This window comes from Ylistrum balloti, unplaced genomic scaffold, assembly GCF_031769215.1.
Source record: "Ylistrum balloti isolate Yb309-2 unplaced genomic scaffold, AGI_CSIRO_Ybal_v1 Utg369630, whole genome shotgun sequence".
In the NCBI taxonomy this organism is placed as follows: Eukaryota; Metazoa; Mollusca; class Bivalvia; order Pectinida; family Pectinidae; genus Ylistrum; species Ylistrum balloti.
The window spans coordinates 838,058-857,417 of record NW_026781896.1 but is presented as its reverse complement, the minus strand read 5'-3'; the positions used below and the strand labels follow the sequence as shown (position 1 = coordinate 857,417).

Genomic DNA, 19,360 nt, shown 5'->3' with positions numbered 1-19,360 from the left:
AATATCAGGGGTTGAAGTTTGTTGTTAAATAAATGAAAAAAATCTGTCTCAGAAAACGATTCAAAACATCTTTGAAATCATGAAATTCAGACCCCTCGCCTGGAGGACCATAAAACACGATTGTTTATTAGGTCACTTGTTTCTGAGAGTAACGTCATAAAAAACGGCGTACTTTTCTCACACAAACTAATGACGTATCAATCAGTTTCTGGTCACAAGGACGGAATATTACAAACATGGCTTATTTGTGACATTAGCTGCACAACTACAGCCTTATTAATACCGAATCAATGCAATCAGGGAATGCGAAAATGACGGTGTATATTCCCCGAGCAGAGTGTGATTTTTAGGATAAATAGTGTGTCCACGTTCTACTGGCCATTCTAAAGCAGTTGAAAACCCCAGGTGCGTGGTTCGATCCATTCCAGGGTAAGATTAGCTTTTTCTGAGTATCCTGTCCTGATTGTCGTGAAAAGCATGCGTCGGGCATTCCGCCTATTGTTCGGTGAGATAGTATTTAGCATTAACATGGCTACTGTTAGACCGATCAACTCATAAAAACATATTTTGTAAAGTGTCATATGAAAATCAGGACAGGAGCCGTTCGATGAGTTTCTGTATTTTTCAACTGATACGAATATACATGAAAATTTCAATTAAACATAGTCGTTAAGTAATAACTGAAATCTCTCAGATAAATTTCCATATACGATAGGTGAATACTGACCTAGACGGTCCAGGTTATGTGTTTTGTGTTGTGTTATGCAGTACATAAACTCTGATGAAAGTAGATACATTATTCGAATTAGATAGGACATTTTAACACTTCAAAGACAACCATGTGACGTCGTAATTCTTTGACGTCGGACTTGTATTATTTCACCGTGTTTTGTGTTATTTTTGGGTGGTCGGGTGGCGCAGTGGTAGCGCACCCGCTTTTCACCAAGACTTCCGAGGTTCGATTCCCTGAACGGATGTGAAAAGCTTTCTCCCTGGTTACTCCGGTTTTCTTCCACAGAATGACCCCACGGGCGATTACATCCGGGACATAAAGTATGATTTATATCATTTGGATGACTTGTTTCGCAATTGTTGTGAAATAAATAAAGTTAATATTTATTGAAGACATTGGCTTATGAAATGGGAAACCCGACTAGTTGTATAATGAATTGTTTACAGGGTTTAAACTATTTCAATTAGCTATATACTGTAGTAATCCCTTGTATTGACGTTTATGACGGACATACTCTTCTATAGGGGGCGGGCTGTATACTGTAGTAGTCCCCTGTATTGACCTTTATGACGGATATACCCTTCTATAGGGGAGGGGCTGTATACTGTAGTAGTCCCCTGTATTGACCCTTATGACGGACATACCCTTCTATAGGGGAGGGGCTGTATACTGTAGTAGTCCCCTGTATTGACCCTTATGACGGACATATCCTTCTATAGGGGAGGGGCTGTATACTGTAGTAGTCCCCTGTATTGACCCTTATGACGGACATACACTTCTATAGGGTAGGGGCTGTATACTGTAGTAGTCCCCTGTATTGACCCTTATGACGGACATACCCTTCTATAGGGGAGGGGCTGTATACTGTAGTAATCCCCTATATTGACCCTTATGACGGACATACCCTTCTATAGGGGAGGGGCTGTATACTGTAGTAGTCCCCTGTATTGACCCTTATGACGGACATACCCTTCTATAGGGGAGGGGCTGTATACTGTAGTAATCCCCTGTGTTAACCCTTATGACGGACATATCCTTCTATAGGGAGGGGCTGTATACTGAAGTAGTCCCCTGTATTGACCCTTATGACGGACATACCCTATAGGGGAGGGGCTGTATACTGTAGTAATCGCCCGTGTTAACCCTTATTACAGACATACCCTTCTATAGGGGAGGGGCTGTATACTGTAGTAGTCCCCTGTATTGACCCTTACTACGGACATACCCTTCTATAGGGGAGGGGCTGTATACTGTAGTAGTCCTCCGTATTAACCTCATGACGGACATACCCTTCTATAGGGGAGGGGCTGTATACTGTAGTAGTCCTCCGTGTTAACCTCATGACGGACATACCCTTCTATAGGGGAGGGGCTGTATACTGTAGTAGTCCTACGTGTTAACCTCATGACGGACATACCCTTCTATAGGGGAGGGGCTGTATACTGTAGTAGTCCTCCGTGTTAACCTCATGACGGAGATATCCTTCTATAGGATATCGTCTCTAGTTAAGCGTTAAACCTGTATAACCTCCCTGTTATAGTTTCAGACATGTCTTACATATGATGTTTTGCAATTATACGAGAAGGATAAAAAAGTTGCTTTATGGTCACCAATTATGTTGTCCTCGATTAAAACCCCGCTATCAAGACACTTGATACTAGGTGTAATAAAAATTGGATCAAGAAGTTTACTGTATCAGCAGTAACACAAGTGGACTCTGCAATAACATTAAAAAGGCTATGATTAATGGCTATGGTTCCTAAACTACTGTCACGAGGCTTCAAATCAACATCAAAATCACAAAGAATAACAACACAGCACAATAAAGACAGACGATTTTAAAAGACCATTCCAAACGTTGAAAAATGTATTACTTGTGTTTGGGGATTTGTAAAATAATCCTACCTTGATTTGTCTATCATGATACAGCACTTCCGCCCAAATATATTCAAGAGAAGCTTGTCCAAGCTCTCGTTTGCGACAAGCTTTTTATTCTATCAGAAAAGTAAACAAGAACACATCCACCGTCAGCATTACTCTCTTTAAGCATCAATAACGATTAACCAGAAATAGCCAAGGACCCATTTTCAACATTGTCATCAACATGTGTCTCTGTGAAGCACAAAATATCAAAGTCACTAAGAGTGGAATCGAGAAAAGTAAATTAATTTCTTATGCTGCTGACGTTTAAGTGCAGAAAGCTCAAGTCAAAGTTACTAAGGTTGTCAGGACCGGAATTCCGTTCAATATCTCCACTAAGAATTGAAATGATGAACAAGTAAGGATCATTGCTACTGTAGAATCCGTATGGATGTAGACGATAGTGTACACTTTGAAAGAACACATTGAAACATGTTAAAGTAGTTTCTTTCTGCAACATTAAAAGAAACAGAACAATGTACATAGGTTTAAACTGATTTTGGAAAAGGTTATAAGCATACAGTTACTACCATTGGACCTTCCGATCGATGTCCTGTACGCTTCGAGTGAATTACCCGTAATCGTGTATATTAATTAACAGAGAGTACAGCGAGTAATAGACACCAATCAGAACATAGTCGACACTGAATGACGTGGGTTCCGAACGTAAATGTTAGTGGTATGGAAGGAAAGATATAGAGGAGTCAAGAAAGAGAAGGAGTCAGATATGTTAGGGGGATGAGGGCATGGAAACAGAAGGAGTAGATATGTTAGGAGAATGAGGGCATGAAAAGAAAAGAAGTTAGATATGTTAGGAGGATGAGGGCATGAAAACAGAAGGAGTTAGATATGTTAGGGGGTAGGGGCATGAAAACAGAAGTAGTTAGATATGTTAGGGGGTGGGGGCATGAAAAGAGAAGGAGTTAGATATGTTAGGAGGATGAGGGCATGAAAACAGAAGGAGTCAGATATGTTAGGGGGGTGACGCATGAAAACAGAAGGAGTTAGATATGTTAGGAGGATGAGGGCATGAAAACAGAAGTAGTTAGATATGTTAGGGGGGTGAGGGCATGAAAAGAGAAGGAGTTAGATATGTTAGGGGGGTGAGGGCATGAAAAGAGAAGGAGTTAGATATGTTAGGAGGATGAGGACATGAAAACAGAAGGAGTTAGATATGTTAGGGGGTGGGGGCATGAAACGAGAAGGAGTTAGATATGTTAGGAGGATGAGGGCATGAAAACAGAAGTAGTTAGATATGTTAGGGGGTGGGGGCATGAAAACAGAAGGAGTTAGATATGTTAGGAGGATGAGGGCATGAAAACAGAAGGAGTTAGATATGTTAGGAGGATGAGGGTATGAAAACAGAAGGAGTTAGATATGTTAGGGGGTGGGGGCATGAAACGAGAAGGAGTTAGATATGTTAGGAGGATGAGGGCATGAAAACAGAAGGAGTTAGATATGTTAGGAGGATGAGGGCATGAAAACAGAAGGAGTTAGATATGTTAGGGGGGTGACGCATGAAAACAGAAGGAGTTAGATATGTTAGGAGGATGAGGGCATGAAAACAGAAGTAGTTAGATATATTAGGGGGGTGAGGGCATGAAAAGAGAAGGAGTTAGATATGTTAGGGGGGTGAGGGCATGAAAAGAGAAGGAGTTAGATATGTTAGGAGGATGAGGACATGAAAACAGAAGGAGTTAGATATGTTAGGGGGTGGGGGCATGAAACGAGAAGGAGTTAGATATGTTAGGAGGATGAGGGCATGAAAACAGAAGTAGTTAGATATGTTAGGGGGTGGGGGCATGAAAACAGAAGGAGTTAGATATGTTAGGAGGATGAGGGCATGAAAACAGAAGGAGTTAGATATGTTAGGAGGATGAGGGTATGAAAACAGAAGGAGTTAGATATGTTAGGGGGTGGGGGCATGAAACGAGAAGGAGTTAGATATGTTAGGAGGATGAGGGCATGAAAACAGAAGGAGTTAGATATGTTAGGAGGATGAGGGCATGAAAACAGAAGGAGTTAGATATGTTAGGAGGATGAGGGCATGAAAACAGAAGGAGTTAGATATGTTAGGGGGTGGGGGCATGAAAAGAGAAGGAGTTAGATATGTTAGGGGGGTGAGGCCATGAAAAGAGAAGGAGTCAGATATGTTAGGAGGATGAGGGCATGCAAACAGAAGGAGTCATATATGTTAGGAGGGTGAGGGCATGAAAAGAGAAGGAGTTAGATATGTTAGGAGGATGACGGCATGAAAACAGAAGGAGTAGATATGTTAGGGGGGTTGAGGGCATGAAAACAGAAGTAGTTAGATATGTTAGGAGGATGAGGGCATGAAAGCAGAAGTAGTTAGATATGTTAGGGGGTGGGGGCATGAAAACAGAAGGAGTTAGATATGTTAGGAGGATGAGGGCATGAAAACAGAAGGAGTTAGATATGTTAGGGGGTTGAGGGCATGAAAACAGAAGGAACAAAGAATATAATTGACTTATCACATAATGGAAGTTAAGATTAACATCTCCGATGTTACAAAAGAGTCGATCGGATGTCTAGAGTAAAAATAGATAGAAAATGATTATTTCCATGAGATTAAACTTAAGACATATGTAATACTATAGATATTCGGAGAGAAAATGAAACATTGACATCATCATTGTCTCTTAGATACAGTAAATGATAAGTAGGTAAAACTGTTATAAAATATAATATATGATAAGTTTTAATCTGTGGTATGTCTGTTATATTAGGCCAATAAAATACATAAAAAATAGATTATCTGTATGTATGTACAAAGCATGTGTTGAAATCACGTGGTACCAAGATATTGACCCGGCGTGCTGACCTCTTATGCAAATTGGTTACCTCTGGACGAGTCTATTAACATATAGGGAAGAAAGCCATGGAGTAACCATCTAATAATACGATAAGTTTCAGAACGTGGAACGTGAATTCGTACTGACATACCCGGGAATATGGAACCAACCAGCATATTACAGGCTTTGTTTAACAAAGCAGGCCCGTCGGGCTTAAATTACGCGTGCATGTACGAATGTTGTGGATTATATACGGTAGGATACTGCTGAGTACAAAATGCAGAATACTTTACAGGCAACGGTGCATATGCACACAGGACAACGGAAGTATACACTTCATCACAATCATACCAGTGTTTTGTACATGCGCTTCCACGCACACTTAAATGATTACTCTTTCCTTACGTTCGGGGAAAATATAAGTTCTCTTAAAGGGAATTTTTCGTAAAATCACCAAGTTACAAATTTGTTAAAAATGGGTTTTTTTCAAGTGAAACAGCGAAATGTTAGATTCCAAAACAAACATTAAAAATTTGGGGGTAGATATTGACATAAAAAAATTGGAGAAATACTTAGGGGACAAATGTAGAAAAATCCTGAGGGAAAAAACTGCCTATTACTGGTAGTTAAAATAGTGTAGCGCACTTATAGCCTGGAAGAACTGCGACAATGACCGTTAGTGACGTCACCGTACACTTTCTGTCGTCTGCTGTCTCTTTAATTAATATGTGTCCGTGTCCAGATAGAATGGATTGTGTGATCGTGTCTGAGTTTATCAAGTTCATTCACAACAGTTTGTCTTTTTTCTTCGTGAGAGATTCAACAATCAATATCTGTCGATAATTGTTTTTCAGTATCTTTTTGCGGAGAATATTTATTCGCGGTCAACCTATCTCAAAATCCGGATTATGACTGAAATTTTCTCATTCTCAATTGGTTCCAGATTGTGACAACGGGAAACCGATCGAGGCTGGACTTTAGGTCTAAGATATGTTTGGCAGATCTGAAGTATGGCTTTTAGGGGGTCGAATTTGCTAGCATCTTGGCCGCTGGAGACCGGTACATTTTGGAGTTTCAAACACGTACGTCGTGAGTATTGCTCATGAACTTCAAGACTATTGACATGCTCAATAAGATTTTCTGTAACTGATCAGTTTCGTTGTGCAAAACCTTTGTTTTATTTTGTTTTTGTTTGTTTTTTTTGTGAATGATGATTTGTCGTTCCATGGAAGACACTTTTGTCGTTGACAGGTGAGCTAACTTTTGTGTTTGTACATTTTTCAATTCAATTAGGTTTTGCGCGATCGTTTCTCAAACAGGTACACAGTACCACGGATAGTGGGAGATGTTATGAAAATTTGTCAAAGAAAGCGTTTTGTCGTGATATTTGTATCATACGTTACTTACGTGTTCTGTCTTTGACAAAAACACGATTTCTTTAATTGTTGTCAATATATCCTTGTGTAGCAGTAGCTGAGATCACTCAATATGTGTTGAAGTTGAAAGAAAATTTTACTTCATAAACTAAAAAAAAAAAAAAAAAACAGTTGATGGAAAGAGTTCCTTTTGAACCCCCACCCAAAATGACTACCAGTAGGCTATAATAAGTATCTAAAAGGGTTTATTTTATGGGGTACCAAGAAATATTGGGGCATGGTCTTAAAATCAACCCTTTCAGACACTTGTATTATATTTACCAGGTATAATAACCCATTAGTAGCCACTTTGAGTGGGGGGTTCAAAAGGAACTCTTACCAAGTTGACAGTGTGACTATGAAGTAAGTACGACAACCGAGATAGCACCCCATATTTTAATTACGCTCTTTGTTTCTTTTACTCTGGTGTGAATATTAATCAGAATAATGAGGTTGTACTTTATCCAGACCAACATGTAAAAAAAAAAAAAAATATAGAATGCCAGAATGATTCGGACTTTCTGTGACGAGCTATTTATTTTGATATTTGTAACATCTATCAAAATATTGAGCTAATAACTACTACATTCTAAAAATAGCATTGTGGGCTACACTATTAGGATCAGATACAGAACTCGATATTACATAATGCAATCAAATTATTGAAGAACACCTGGTCTTATTGTGAGTGAGTCTCCGCGTCAATCTTTCATTTATTCATATTTTGCCCTAATTTATTGAATCTGAATTTGGATTGTAAATTAGTTGGTTTAAATATGTTAAATATGCATAAATGTGTGCATTTTAATTATTTTTGTTTTTATGTGTTATATCAATACTTCCTTAACAGGTTTGTGGTGTGCTTTTAAGTACATCCGGTTTGCATTTATACTTGGAATTTAGTGTGACAGCAAATTGAGATGAGTAATTAGTAAAACGCGTGAAAAGCATTAAGTACGTGTGATAAATCACACTTCCCGTGCATGTTTTTTTCCTGGATCAACAACATCAATATTCTATACTCACTAAATACTGCTATTGTTTGAAACCATGTATATATGAAACTAGTCTGCCAAATGAAATATTTATACTATATTTAAACCGTTGATGATACAGACTTCCTGGTCTCTGGTCTCCGGTTTTGGTAAAGGAAAACGATGCTTATAAATGTGATCCCTTCCAAGTTATTGTAACATCAAAATGGCATATACGCATGACCGATTTCCGTTTTAATTGAACTATAAGGGCGATGGGACTCCTTTTTTGGCGAGTAAATATACAATAGTATTCCGTGTGGTGCCTGACCGTTTGATACGTAAGGGGACAACATATAATAAGGGAACCGTTACATTGTTTTAGCAGAAAAAAGACCTGACTGAAACTGATGTGAAGAAACATGATTCGGAACAACAAGGTTAACCACGTTAGGTTTTCTCTCACGAGCATTTTGTTAACCATAGTGATACAACAGACTAATCAGCCGATTCATGACGATTTTTGATAATTTCACGTTTATAAAAAAAAATATAAATTCGTATTTCATAATATTGTATTGAGGTTACAGGAAAAGCTGGCACATGGGAAATCTCAGCTATAATATAGATAGTACATTGGTGTTATTCTTATCTCAGTTGACAGAAAATCTGTGACTATAGCTGTGTAGACAATGTCTATTACAAATAATGGTATGTGATAGTGATGTTTACATATATAACACTTCAACACGGAACACAATACGAGTTTAAGATGTCAACAGGTATGATATACCTTGTTGTGCCATAAACTGCATGGCAAAGCTGTACTGGTAGAGCCATCCTAGTTATACAGTTCTATAAATCATTGTCGTTACTAAGAGAACACATAATGTTAACAATGCTCAAATGTATCAGTGAGTGTTTCCGGTTAATGTGAAAATTTTCGTTACATTTCCTAGATTCAGAGTGGCTGTAGTGTTCGGTTACATTGCTCCAGTGCTGTATATGGTCATGATATATGGTAGTAAATAATTATATAAAAAAAAATCATCATTTCATAAAACATTAAGGTAGGTATTTTCTAAGAAATTGAAACCGGAACAAAACTTATATGTACTATGGAAATGATATAGCTGAGTGCTCTCATAAATTTTTACCATATATTTTACTCAAATATGATAAGTATAATATAAATATCTCACGCCTCCTTGTTCATATTTCTCAAACGCTGTGATTTTTTTTCCGATAGTTAATAATTTCGGGGATCATCAGATTCGGCCACTGAAATGTTACTCACCCTATGGCGTTCTTCTGGTCACGCGGTCTAATAGTTTTGTATGGGTAAGGAGGTCAAATCAATAGACATGATGTACCTCCCTTCCAGAATTTTCTTTCTATTGGATTTGATACTATCCCTGAATCGGGGTGCTATCACAGGGTAAGCCCTCTGCATTAAACCTGGTATTAGCAGCATACCCGCCTGTAACGTTGGTGTTTGATCTCATTACAGCTTAAGCTGTTGTCATGGTGTCAGGTTCAAGTCCTGCTTGGGTGGATGGGAGGGGGTTGGGTTTGGTTTGTTGGTTGGTGGGCGGCAAATGCACATGATGACACTGGAAGATGCTAAGTCTAACTAACGGGATTGAGAGCATTACAAGGTTCACTACTCCTCGACGTTATACGACTTCGACGATTTGCCATTGTTTCACAGGTTTTAAATAGTCCCTTATTATGCCTAGTCCGTGACCAAACATTCGTCATATAGTGTTCCAATAACACGTGATGTATAGGGATATAGAAAAGGAATTTATGTCAAGTGACAGAATTTAAAACGCAAACAAATATCCCGCATCGTTTACCAATGTCATAGAACCTGACCAGGCACTAACGAAGTGACCAGACTGTAACTCTGACCAATCAGACTCCCTTGGGTCTAACACGTGACTGGTCAAAACTAATCACATAAACTGTCCAATCATTTACGCTCCTACTCTAGATCTGTATAATCGATGGTTTCTAAATATGTATTTAATACTTATATAAAAAATATCTGCTTCTGGTATTTAACACTAATTGTCAATCAGCTATACACGTAACTAGTAGTCAGTTATACTTGCGAGGCTAATTCACGCTTGGCTATGGATTAATACTCATTTTGTCTAAATAAAACAAGGCTTATGGTTGGTTGGTTGACAGGTTTTCCCTCTCCGTGACGCCACTTGTGTGCGGGTGTTGTCTGAAATTTCAGCGAGCTAGGCTTTTATTCATTATTTGCACTGTATGCTGTGACGGTAGATCTTCCGGGCGTGCTGAGAGAACAGTCGGTAACAACTGTCTTCGGTGTTGTGTGCTGCCGTAATAAGAACTTTCAACCGATATGACCAACGAAATGATGACAATTCTGGTGATGTTCTTTCTTCTTCTTCGTGTACCTGGTAGGTTATAATTACCTTTGTATCTATATTTACGAGTAATCAAGTTGAATAGAGAACCATTGCCACACAAACTAGAAAGTAGATTGTGTTCAGAAAAAAGTCTAGCTCCTGTTACGAGATTTGAAATAATTTTAAATTGAAATATATGAATATTACGATAGCTGTTCAAGAAAATCTGATAAAACTAGGTAAAGTCAGTGGTTTTGTTTATTGTTCAACCTAACGCTGAATTGGACTGCTCCTAATCACGATCTTTACACTCATAAGGAGATTTTTTCAGTGTTGTATTTATTTTGTGTATACATTAAGAATCTTCTACCTTTTATCAAAATTGATATATCAGTTCAATAATGTGATGCCGAAAATCGGTTCATCCTCACAGAAGTGCATGTTTAAAACTAAAAACTGTTTCAGCCAGCAAGAAATTCATCGAAGATTATTACCGTTTAATAAAGAACACTTTAATTTAAAGATAATGTCAGATTTTAATGTACAAAACAAAAACAGTACATTCCAATAAGTATACGGTATAAATATTTATAAAAGTCAGTGATATATAACAGATTTACTACCGTGAATGTCTGATAACATCAAGGCTTTAGAATGATGACATACAATATTAAATTTGTAATCATCATTTAGGAAGTAATATATCACTTTAATATTCTGTTCTGTGACTTTACAGCTTAATCCATGATGAAACCTGACTTGACCGACACCTGCCTGTAGCGACACCCGACTTTAGAGATATATGTCTTAAGCTACACCTGACTTTAGCGACACTTGACTTTAGAGACACTTGACTTTAGCGACAACTGGCTTTAGCGACACGTGCCTTTAGCGACACCTGACTTTAGCGACATTTGATTTTAGCGACACCTGACTTTAGAGACATTTGATTTTAGCGACACCTGACTTTAGAGACACTTGACTTTAGCGACACCTGGCTTTAGCGACACCTGACTTTAGCGACACCTGACTTTAGAGACACCTGACTTTAGCGACACCTGACTTAAGCGGCAACTGTCTTAAGCGACACCTGACTTTAGCGACACTTGACTTTAGCGACAATTGACTGTAGAGACACCTGACTTTAGCAACACCTGACGTTAGCGACACCTGACTTTAGAGACACTTGACTTCAACGACACCTGACTTAAGCGACACCTGACTTTAGAGACACGTGCTTTTAACGACACCTGACTTTAGCTACAATTGACTTTAGCGACACCTGACTTTAGCGACATCTGACTTCAGGGACACCTGACTTTAGCGACACATGACTTTAGAGACACCTGACTTTAGCTACACTTGCCTTTAGCGACACCTGACTTTACAGACACCTGACTTTAGCGACATCTGTCTTAAGCGACACCTGACTTTCGCGACACCTGACTTTAGAGACACCTGGCTTTAGCGACACCTGACTTTAGAGACATTTGATTTTAGCGACACCTGACTTTAGAGACACTTGACTTTAGCGACACCTGGCTTTAGCGACACCTGACTTTAGCGACATCTGTCTTAAGTGACACCTGACTTTAGAGACACCTGCATTTAGCGACACCTGGCTTAAGCGACAATTGACTTTAGCGACACCTGACGTTAGCGACACCTGACTTTAGCGACACTTGACTTTAGCGACAATTGACTTTAGAGACACTTGATTTTAGCAACACCTGACGTTAGCGACACCTGACTTTAGAGACACTTGAGTTCAGCGACACCTGACTTAAGCGACACCTGACTTTAGAGACACGTGCTTTTAACGACACCTGACTTTAGCTACAATTGACTTTAGCGACACCTGACTTTAGCGACATCTGACTTCAACGACACCTGACTTCAGCGACACCTGACTTCAGCGACACCTGACTTTAGCGACACATGACTTTAGAGACACCTGACTTTAGCTACACTTGCCTTTAGCGACACCTGGCTTTCGCGACACCTGACTTTAGCGACATCTGTCTTAAGCGACACCTGACTTTCGCGACACCTGACTTTAGAGACACCTGGCTTTAGCGACACCTGACCTTAGCGACATCTGTCTTAAGTGACACCTAACTTTAGAGACACCTGCCTTTAGCGACACCTGACTTTAGCGAAACCTGACTTTAGCGACACCTGACTTTAGCGACACCTGACTTTAGCGACAATTGACTTTAGAGACACCTGACTTTAGCGACATCTGTCTTGAGCGACACCTGACTTTCGCGACATTTGTCTTAAGTGACACCTGATTTTAGAGACACCTGCCTTTAGCGACACCTGGCTTTAGCGACAATTGACTTTAGAGACACCTGACTTTAGCGACACCTGACGTTAGCGACACCTGACTTTAGCGACACTTGACTTTAGCGACAATTGACTTTAGAGACACCTGACTTTAGCAACACCTGACGTTAGCGACACCTGACTTTAGAGACACTTGACTTCAACGACACCTGACTTAAGCGACACATGACTTTAGAGACACGTGCTTTTAACGACACCTGACTTTAGCTACAATTGACTTTAGCGACACCTGACTTTAGAGACATCTGACTTCAATGACACCTGACTTTAGCGACACCTGACTTTAGAGACACTTGACTTCAGCGACACCTGACTTAAGCGACACCTGACTTTACAGACACCCGACTTTAGAGAATTCTGACTTCATGGACACCTGACTTTAGCGACACATGATTTTAGAGACACCTGACTTTAGCTACACTTGCCTTTAGCTACACCTGACTTTAGAGACACCTGACTTTAGCGACATCTGTCTTAAGCGACACCTGACTTTAGCGACATCTGTCTTAAGTGACACCTGATTTTAGAGACACGTGCCTTTAGCGACACCTGACTTTAGCGACACCTGACTTTAGAGACACCTGACTTTAGCGACACCTGACTTTAGCAACACCTGACTTTAGCGACACCTGACTTTAGCGACATCTGTCTTAAGTGACACCTGACTTTAGAGACACCTGCATTTAGCGACACCTGGCTTAAGCGACAATTGACTTTAGCGACACCTGACGTTAGCGACACTTGGCTTCAGCGATACCTGCGTTTAGCGACACCTGACTTAAACGACACCTGCCTTCAGCAACAATTGACTTAAGAGACACCTGACTTTAGCGACATCTGTCTTGAGCGACACCTGACTTTAGCGACACCTGACTTTAGCGACAACTGACTTTAGAGACACCTGACTTCAGCGACAACTGACTTTAGCGACACCTGATTTTAGCGGCATCTGTCTTGAGCGACACCTGACTTTAGCGACACCTGACTTTAGCAACACCTGACTTTAGCGACACCTGACTTAAGAGTCACTTGACTTTAGTGACACTTGCCTTTAGCTACACCTGACATTAGAGACACTTGACTTTAGCGACATTTGATTTTAGCGACACCCGACTTTAGGGACATCTGTCTTAAGCGACACCTGACTTTCGCGACACCTGACTTTAGAGACACTTGACTTTAGCGACACCTGGCTTTCGCGACACCTGACTTTAGCGACATCTGTCTTAAGCGACACCTGACTTTAGCGACACCTGACTTTACAGACACCTGACTTTAGCGACATCTGTCTTTAGCGACATCTGTCTTAAGTGACACCTAACTTTAGAGACACCTGCCTTTAGCGACACCTGACTTTAGCGACAATTGACTTTAGAGACACCTGACATTACTTAGAAAATATGCTAAGTAAACAGGTAAACGTTTGCTCTTTAGTTTTTTTTTCATTTCTTATCCACTGTTTAGCTTCACTTTCATCTTTGTATATAAGCTTAAGATTTATATTTTTTTTATTTTGTAATATTGAATAAATGTCATAATTAACAAAAAAACAAAACAAAAAAATCCGGAGGGGACATTTCAAGATGGCCGCGGGTCAACAACAGAGCAGATATGAATCGAAAATGAATGCATTAATATGATGTTTTCAACATATTTTTTATACGAAATTGTTGTATACATTTCAAATACACTTCACCAAATAAAGACAGGGAAGTATTTACACTGAAATCGGGAACTTTATTCACTTGACACTGTGCTTCATCGGAAAAATCGAATACGAGTTATATATAAAACAAACAAGTGTATATATTATGAGGATTTCTAACAAAGCTTAAAGTTATGTACTTAGCCCTGTGTGTTGGTTACAGTGTAGATATAGCTATGACAATATCTAAACGATTATATATGCTAAATTGATATCGAGTCGAAGGGGTTTTCCCTAAGTTGAAAAAAGATAAATAAATAAATAAATACAAATTGGTCCACATTTTCATAATCCAAACTCATATTCATGGGGACAATGGAAAATTATAAGCAAAATATTATTTACACGGAGACTCCTGGAAAAGTACAAGGAGAATAAGACCGGAAGCTCCGGAAAAAGGTGTTCCGGGAAAACGCGTTCAGTTTTAAACAATATTTCAATACTGTATACTGTATAATTGAATTAAATAATTTATAATTGAACGGTTCAAATAATATTTGTACTTGATTTTTGCGAGAGAACTAATAGAAAAAAGCCTTTCACTCTACCCGCCTAAAATTCTCACTTACGATAAACAATAACTTCTGATTAATATAACATATATTTCGAAACACGATTTAATACGTTGAATTTTCGGCAAAGATTCTTCTTATACGAAAGAATAAATAAATAATGTGTTTTTTTTTCTTTCTCTCTCTTTAGATTCCAGGGGAAGCGAGTGTTCAGATGCTGCAGAAACGGTAGATATACCATGTAAGCTATACACAAGATCCCGGATGTTTAAAGCTTGCGCACAGTTAATTTCAATGACTTGTTATAATGTTGTTGTTTAACATGACTTATCTGCAAAAATATATGGTAGCTAAATTGTACAATATGTTTTTTTTTTTTTGTTGATAATTTTTTTAAAACTTTGATTCATCAAATTAATTTTAGACAACGTTTCATTTCTCAAAATGAAAAAAAAAAAAAAAAACTCTTTGTTATTCATATTGCACTCAATTAAGAATTCCACGTCTCAATATTGTAACAGATATCCAGATGTGTGAGGACGGGGAAGTGACGTCACACAACGTGATACTGGACACATACGAGGCTGCTGACACAGGTGGGATCAATTGTTCTTGTGATATTAGAACTAAAAGTATCGTTAATATTTACATAGAACACTACGGTAATAGATTGAACCCAAACACATCTAATTGTGGCAGCGAAATTGTAGTCAACGGGTATGCAGTCAACGGAACCCATCGAGGAACGTACAAATGTGATACAGTTCCAAAAATACCCAGTTTCATAAGACCAGTTACTATGGCATGGAATGTGTTCTCCGATGGAGATTCAAAATATTGCTTCAATATTACAGGTAAGTAAATGATATGTATCTTCTGGTTCGTTCTCAGTTCATTATTTAGCAACCAAAAATTCAATACGAATGCTGTTGTCATTTGAATTACAGTCAAACTTCGTTATTTCGATTTCGTTTAAAGCGAAGGCCCCTTTTAATTTGAAGCATTTCGTCGGTCCCTAGATAACTTTACACAATAAAGTCATACTCACTGAAATCGAATACTCGGTTATCTCGAAGTTTTACCATGGTCCCGCTGAGTTCGAGATAACGAGATTCAACTGTAATTGATTTAAATTTATATAAATATTGTCAAATCATTACTTATTATTCTTTCGAAGTCAGGATGACAGTAATATGGAAACAAAAAGTAAAAGAAAAAAGAATATTGTTGACGGAAAAAGAGGAATAATGATACTGTGCTACTATGATTAATTTGTCCGTAGGTCTAATTCAAATTCCTTATTTGAAGATTTGTAAGAATATTGGGTTATCGTTTTCGTTATAGGAAGGTTTACAAAACAGAATACCGCGTTTACAATAACATTCAAACACTGTTAAAATCGTTTTTATGTTACATTTGCCCATACGCCATTAATCACATTCCTAGTTTGATAGATATAAGAGTATTCTGTAATGTTTCATTCTTCATTGTAGGATTGGTAACTATACCAAATTCCACTTTCACAATAAAGTGTTCCAAACCAGAAATAATCGCTACCTCGTCCTTTACAACATCTGAAACGACAACACAAACAACAAAAATAACAGAGACCACTCCTACTACCAATAAAGTGACCACCACAGCGATGACCAATGTGTCTAACACTGACAACGAGACAGGTGGCTCAACAGCTCCGACATCTAGTGTCCCTGTCGATACCAGTACGTCACTTCCGGCGGAAAGTTTCCCTCGTACGTATCCTTTGTACATAAATTTTAGATCAAATCATATTTCTGAAAAAACATGATATTTGTTCACTTTATTGGTGTTTACATACTTTACCAAAACTGCTGTTTTGTTTAGTGTGTTTGGGTCATCATTGCTTAACGATGGTGGATCTGAAATGGTGATTTCTTTAACATTAGCATCGCAACTTAGATATTCTGCGCCAAGTATAGTTCGACTGTTTAAGGTTTATACATCACTAAACACAACACTTTCTAATGAGCTTTGTGATATTGTCAGTAATGTGTATTTAGTTTTAATGTCTCTGTTTTATTTATTAGTGATAATCGTTGTACCAGCTGCTGTCGGAGGGTTTGTTCTGATTGTCATCATAATAATCATCGCCGTCGTCTGCCACAGGTTAGAATCCCGCTTCATTTCTTCGAAATTAACAATGTAATCTGATATTTTGAAGTCGATCGAAATTGTCAGCAAATATTGAAACGAATATATTCTCAAACTTTTGATGAATATTACCTGTTTGAAAAGTCATTCATTGTCAGTTTTAGTAAAATCTACAGAAATTGACAACACCCACCCATCCCGTCCAACCCACAAGAGAAACAGTTTTAGGCAATGTGGATAGAAATAACTCGTTATTATGTAGCAAGGTCCATATTGTTTGTTTAATATATAAAGATAAATTTTATAATTAAATTTTATAAATCAACATACCATTATTAAAGAGATATTGTTTTTATGGTTCACTATGTGTCTAGCCCAACCTTATAAAACATTGATCGTTTCATCATGCCGCTGGTAAGACTGTTTAGATATTATAAACATACAAATATATATAATACAACTCCATATATGGATAGCCAACAAAACAGAGTATGATATTTTTTTAAACGTCTGACGCAACTTTTATGAGTATAGCAAAACAAACTGCATCGTATACATATCACGTGACCTTTTGGAACCTCATTTTAACCCGCCACTTTGCTGTGAATTTTCCGCATCGCGCATGCGCAAAGACATTGTATCCACGTAAAAAAACGATAATGATATGAATAAGTAATGGGTCGCTCATATTTCATTTTAATTTTTCACATTTTTGATAAAATGGTTATTCAAACTTTCCAAGGTTATAATTGACAGAAAGAGCAAAATTTTTAACATCTATTTAAATGTTATTATGTTTTTATCAGTTATAAAATGAAAATGCAACCCATGATTTACGGTCCGTTTAAGTTATAATATACGACTATATGTTTAATACGAGAAACAGTAAAAAAGCGATTGTACAAAAGACACACAAGTTGATAACATGTTTAAATATGAATTTGGAATAAAAAAAAAAGTGGGGCCAAATAACGATTAAAAATATACCGCAGTCACACAGTTAGTTGCGCTTCTTAGGATAAAACTTCAAATTAATCTTTCTTATCTGAACTTTTATCATTTTATTGAACGAGATATTTGAAATTGTTTCATTATTCAGAAAACATGACAAATATTCGAAAGGAATAAACAGATACATTGATGAGATCATAGACCCCTTCGTGACGAGCAATTCAGTGGCCAACAACGACAGCGGTGAGGACAGTGATAGCTTAAAACTACACATTCTGTACAACACTTCCGGTCGTATTTCAGCAAATGAAAATTCTACTGTCGATCTTCCCCAGTCGACATCACTGGAAGCTGAATATTCCCAGGTGAAGAAGAGCATACCTAAACAAAACGAAGAAGGTAAGCAGAACGAAACTGAGTTGTCGAACTTGAATGGAACCGGAAATGACCTGTGCTGCACAAGTTGTAATTAAGTCCAAATGGACAAAACCCCAGACTTTTCAACCAGTACTTCGCATACAACGACTGCGAATTTGGTATACGTGGAAGTAAAACAAACCAGCATTGAATGAGAAAATCTCTCCGAATATGAAACTAACCCAAAAAGAAAACGAAAAACTTTGTTATAAGCGAAAGAAATGAAAAATACATCAAACCACATTTATAACGTCTGAAGAAATCTCTGAACCTCTTGGCTTTTCTGTAAACAGTGGATTGTTGCCCACTGTTTCAAATAACAAGGAGTATATAACTGACAACTTTATTTTATAAAGGAATGTACTATTTACCAGCAAGTGATGTGCAATTATAATTTAAATCCACTGCAACTTGGAGCTTTCAGAAACTGAAATTAGTTTTTTTTTTCTGCTTTTCAACATCAAACTCACACTTTTGGTGTCTTCTTTTCACTCCAGTAAAAATGAGAAAATTAATGTTAAGACGGAATATGTGTTCAAATTCCCCAATTGAATTAAAATGGTATCTTGTTTTGATATATTGATTTTTTTTCAAAAGTAGTCAATGTGGATGGAATAATTAAAGATGCATTAAGTATAATAGTTATATACAAATCTATATCAGATTAATTGATTGATTGATTGATTGATTGATTGATTGATTGATTGATTGATTAATTGATTGATTAATTGATTGATTGATTGATTGATTAATTGATTGATTGATTGATTGATTGATTGATTGATTGATCGATTGATTGTGATCGAACGATATTATTGAAGTTACTTTTGAGTAAGTTGTTAACGTTTTTGAAATACGTGCATACCGTTCAGATTACGGAGTTTTACTGAAAAATACTACACTACTGCCAAGTGAACACAGTAATGTCTGTTTATTTATTTATTATAGGAGAAACTCTTATTTAAACAAGGGAACCAAGTATATACTCTCATGTAAAATTCCAATGGAATTTCAAGCCTCCTTCCATTTTGGAATTCATTTCAATATATACTTTAAA

At 37.7% G+C, this 19,360-nt stretch overlaps 1 protein-coding gene across 1 annotated transcript; it reads left to right on the top strand.

Moving 5' to 3' along the window:
• The first annotated feature begins 10,220 nt into the window (after nucleotides 1-10,220).
• On the top strand, nucleotides 10,221-18,425 carry LOC132552183 (uncharacterized). The gene is made up of 6 exons (XM_060216334.1): nucleotides 10,221-10,290; nucleotides 14,996-15,046; nucleotides 15,327-15,659; nucleotides 16,299-16,556; nucleotides 16,872-16,950; nucleotides 18,035-18,425. Exons 1-6 carry the CDS (start codon nucleotides 10,233-10,235, stop codon nucleotides 18,357-18,359), a joined length of 1,104 nt encoding a protein of 367 aa, XP_060072317.1. The 5' UTR covers nucleotides 10,221-10,232; the 3' UTR covers nucleotides 18,360-18,425.
• The last annotated feature ends 935 nt before the right edge of the window (nucleotides 18,426-19,360 follow it).

What these genes read in the sequence shown, in the direction of transcription:
- LOC132552183 (XM_060216334.1), top strand. Translation starts at nt 10,233, where the DNA reads ATGACCAACGAAATGATGACAATTCTGGTGATGTTCTTTCTTCTTCTT. An exon ending in TCTTCTTCTTCGTGTACCTG is followed by an intron (nt 10,291 to 14,995) that starts GTAGGTTATAAT and finishes CTCTCTCTTTAG; the next exon opens with ATTCCAGGGGAAGCGAGTGT. An exon ending in ATATTGCTTCAATATTACAG is followed by an intron (nt 15,660 to 16,298) that starts GTAAGTAAATGA and finishes TCTTCATTGTAG; the next exon opens with GATTGGTAACTATACCAAAT.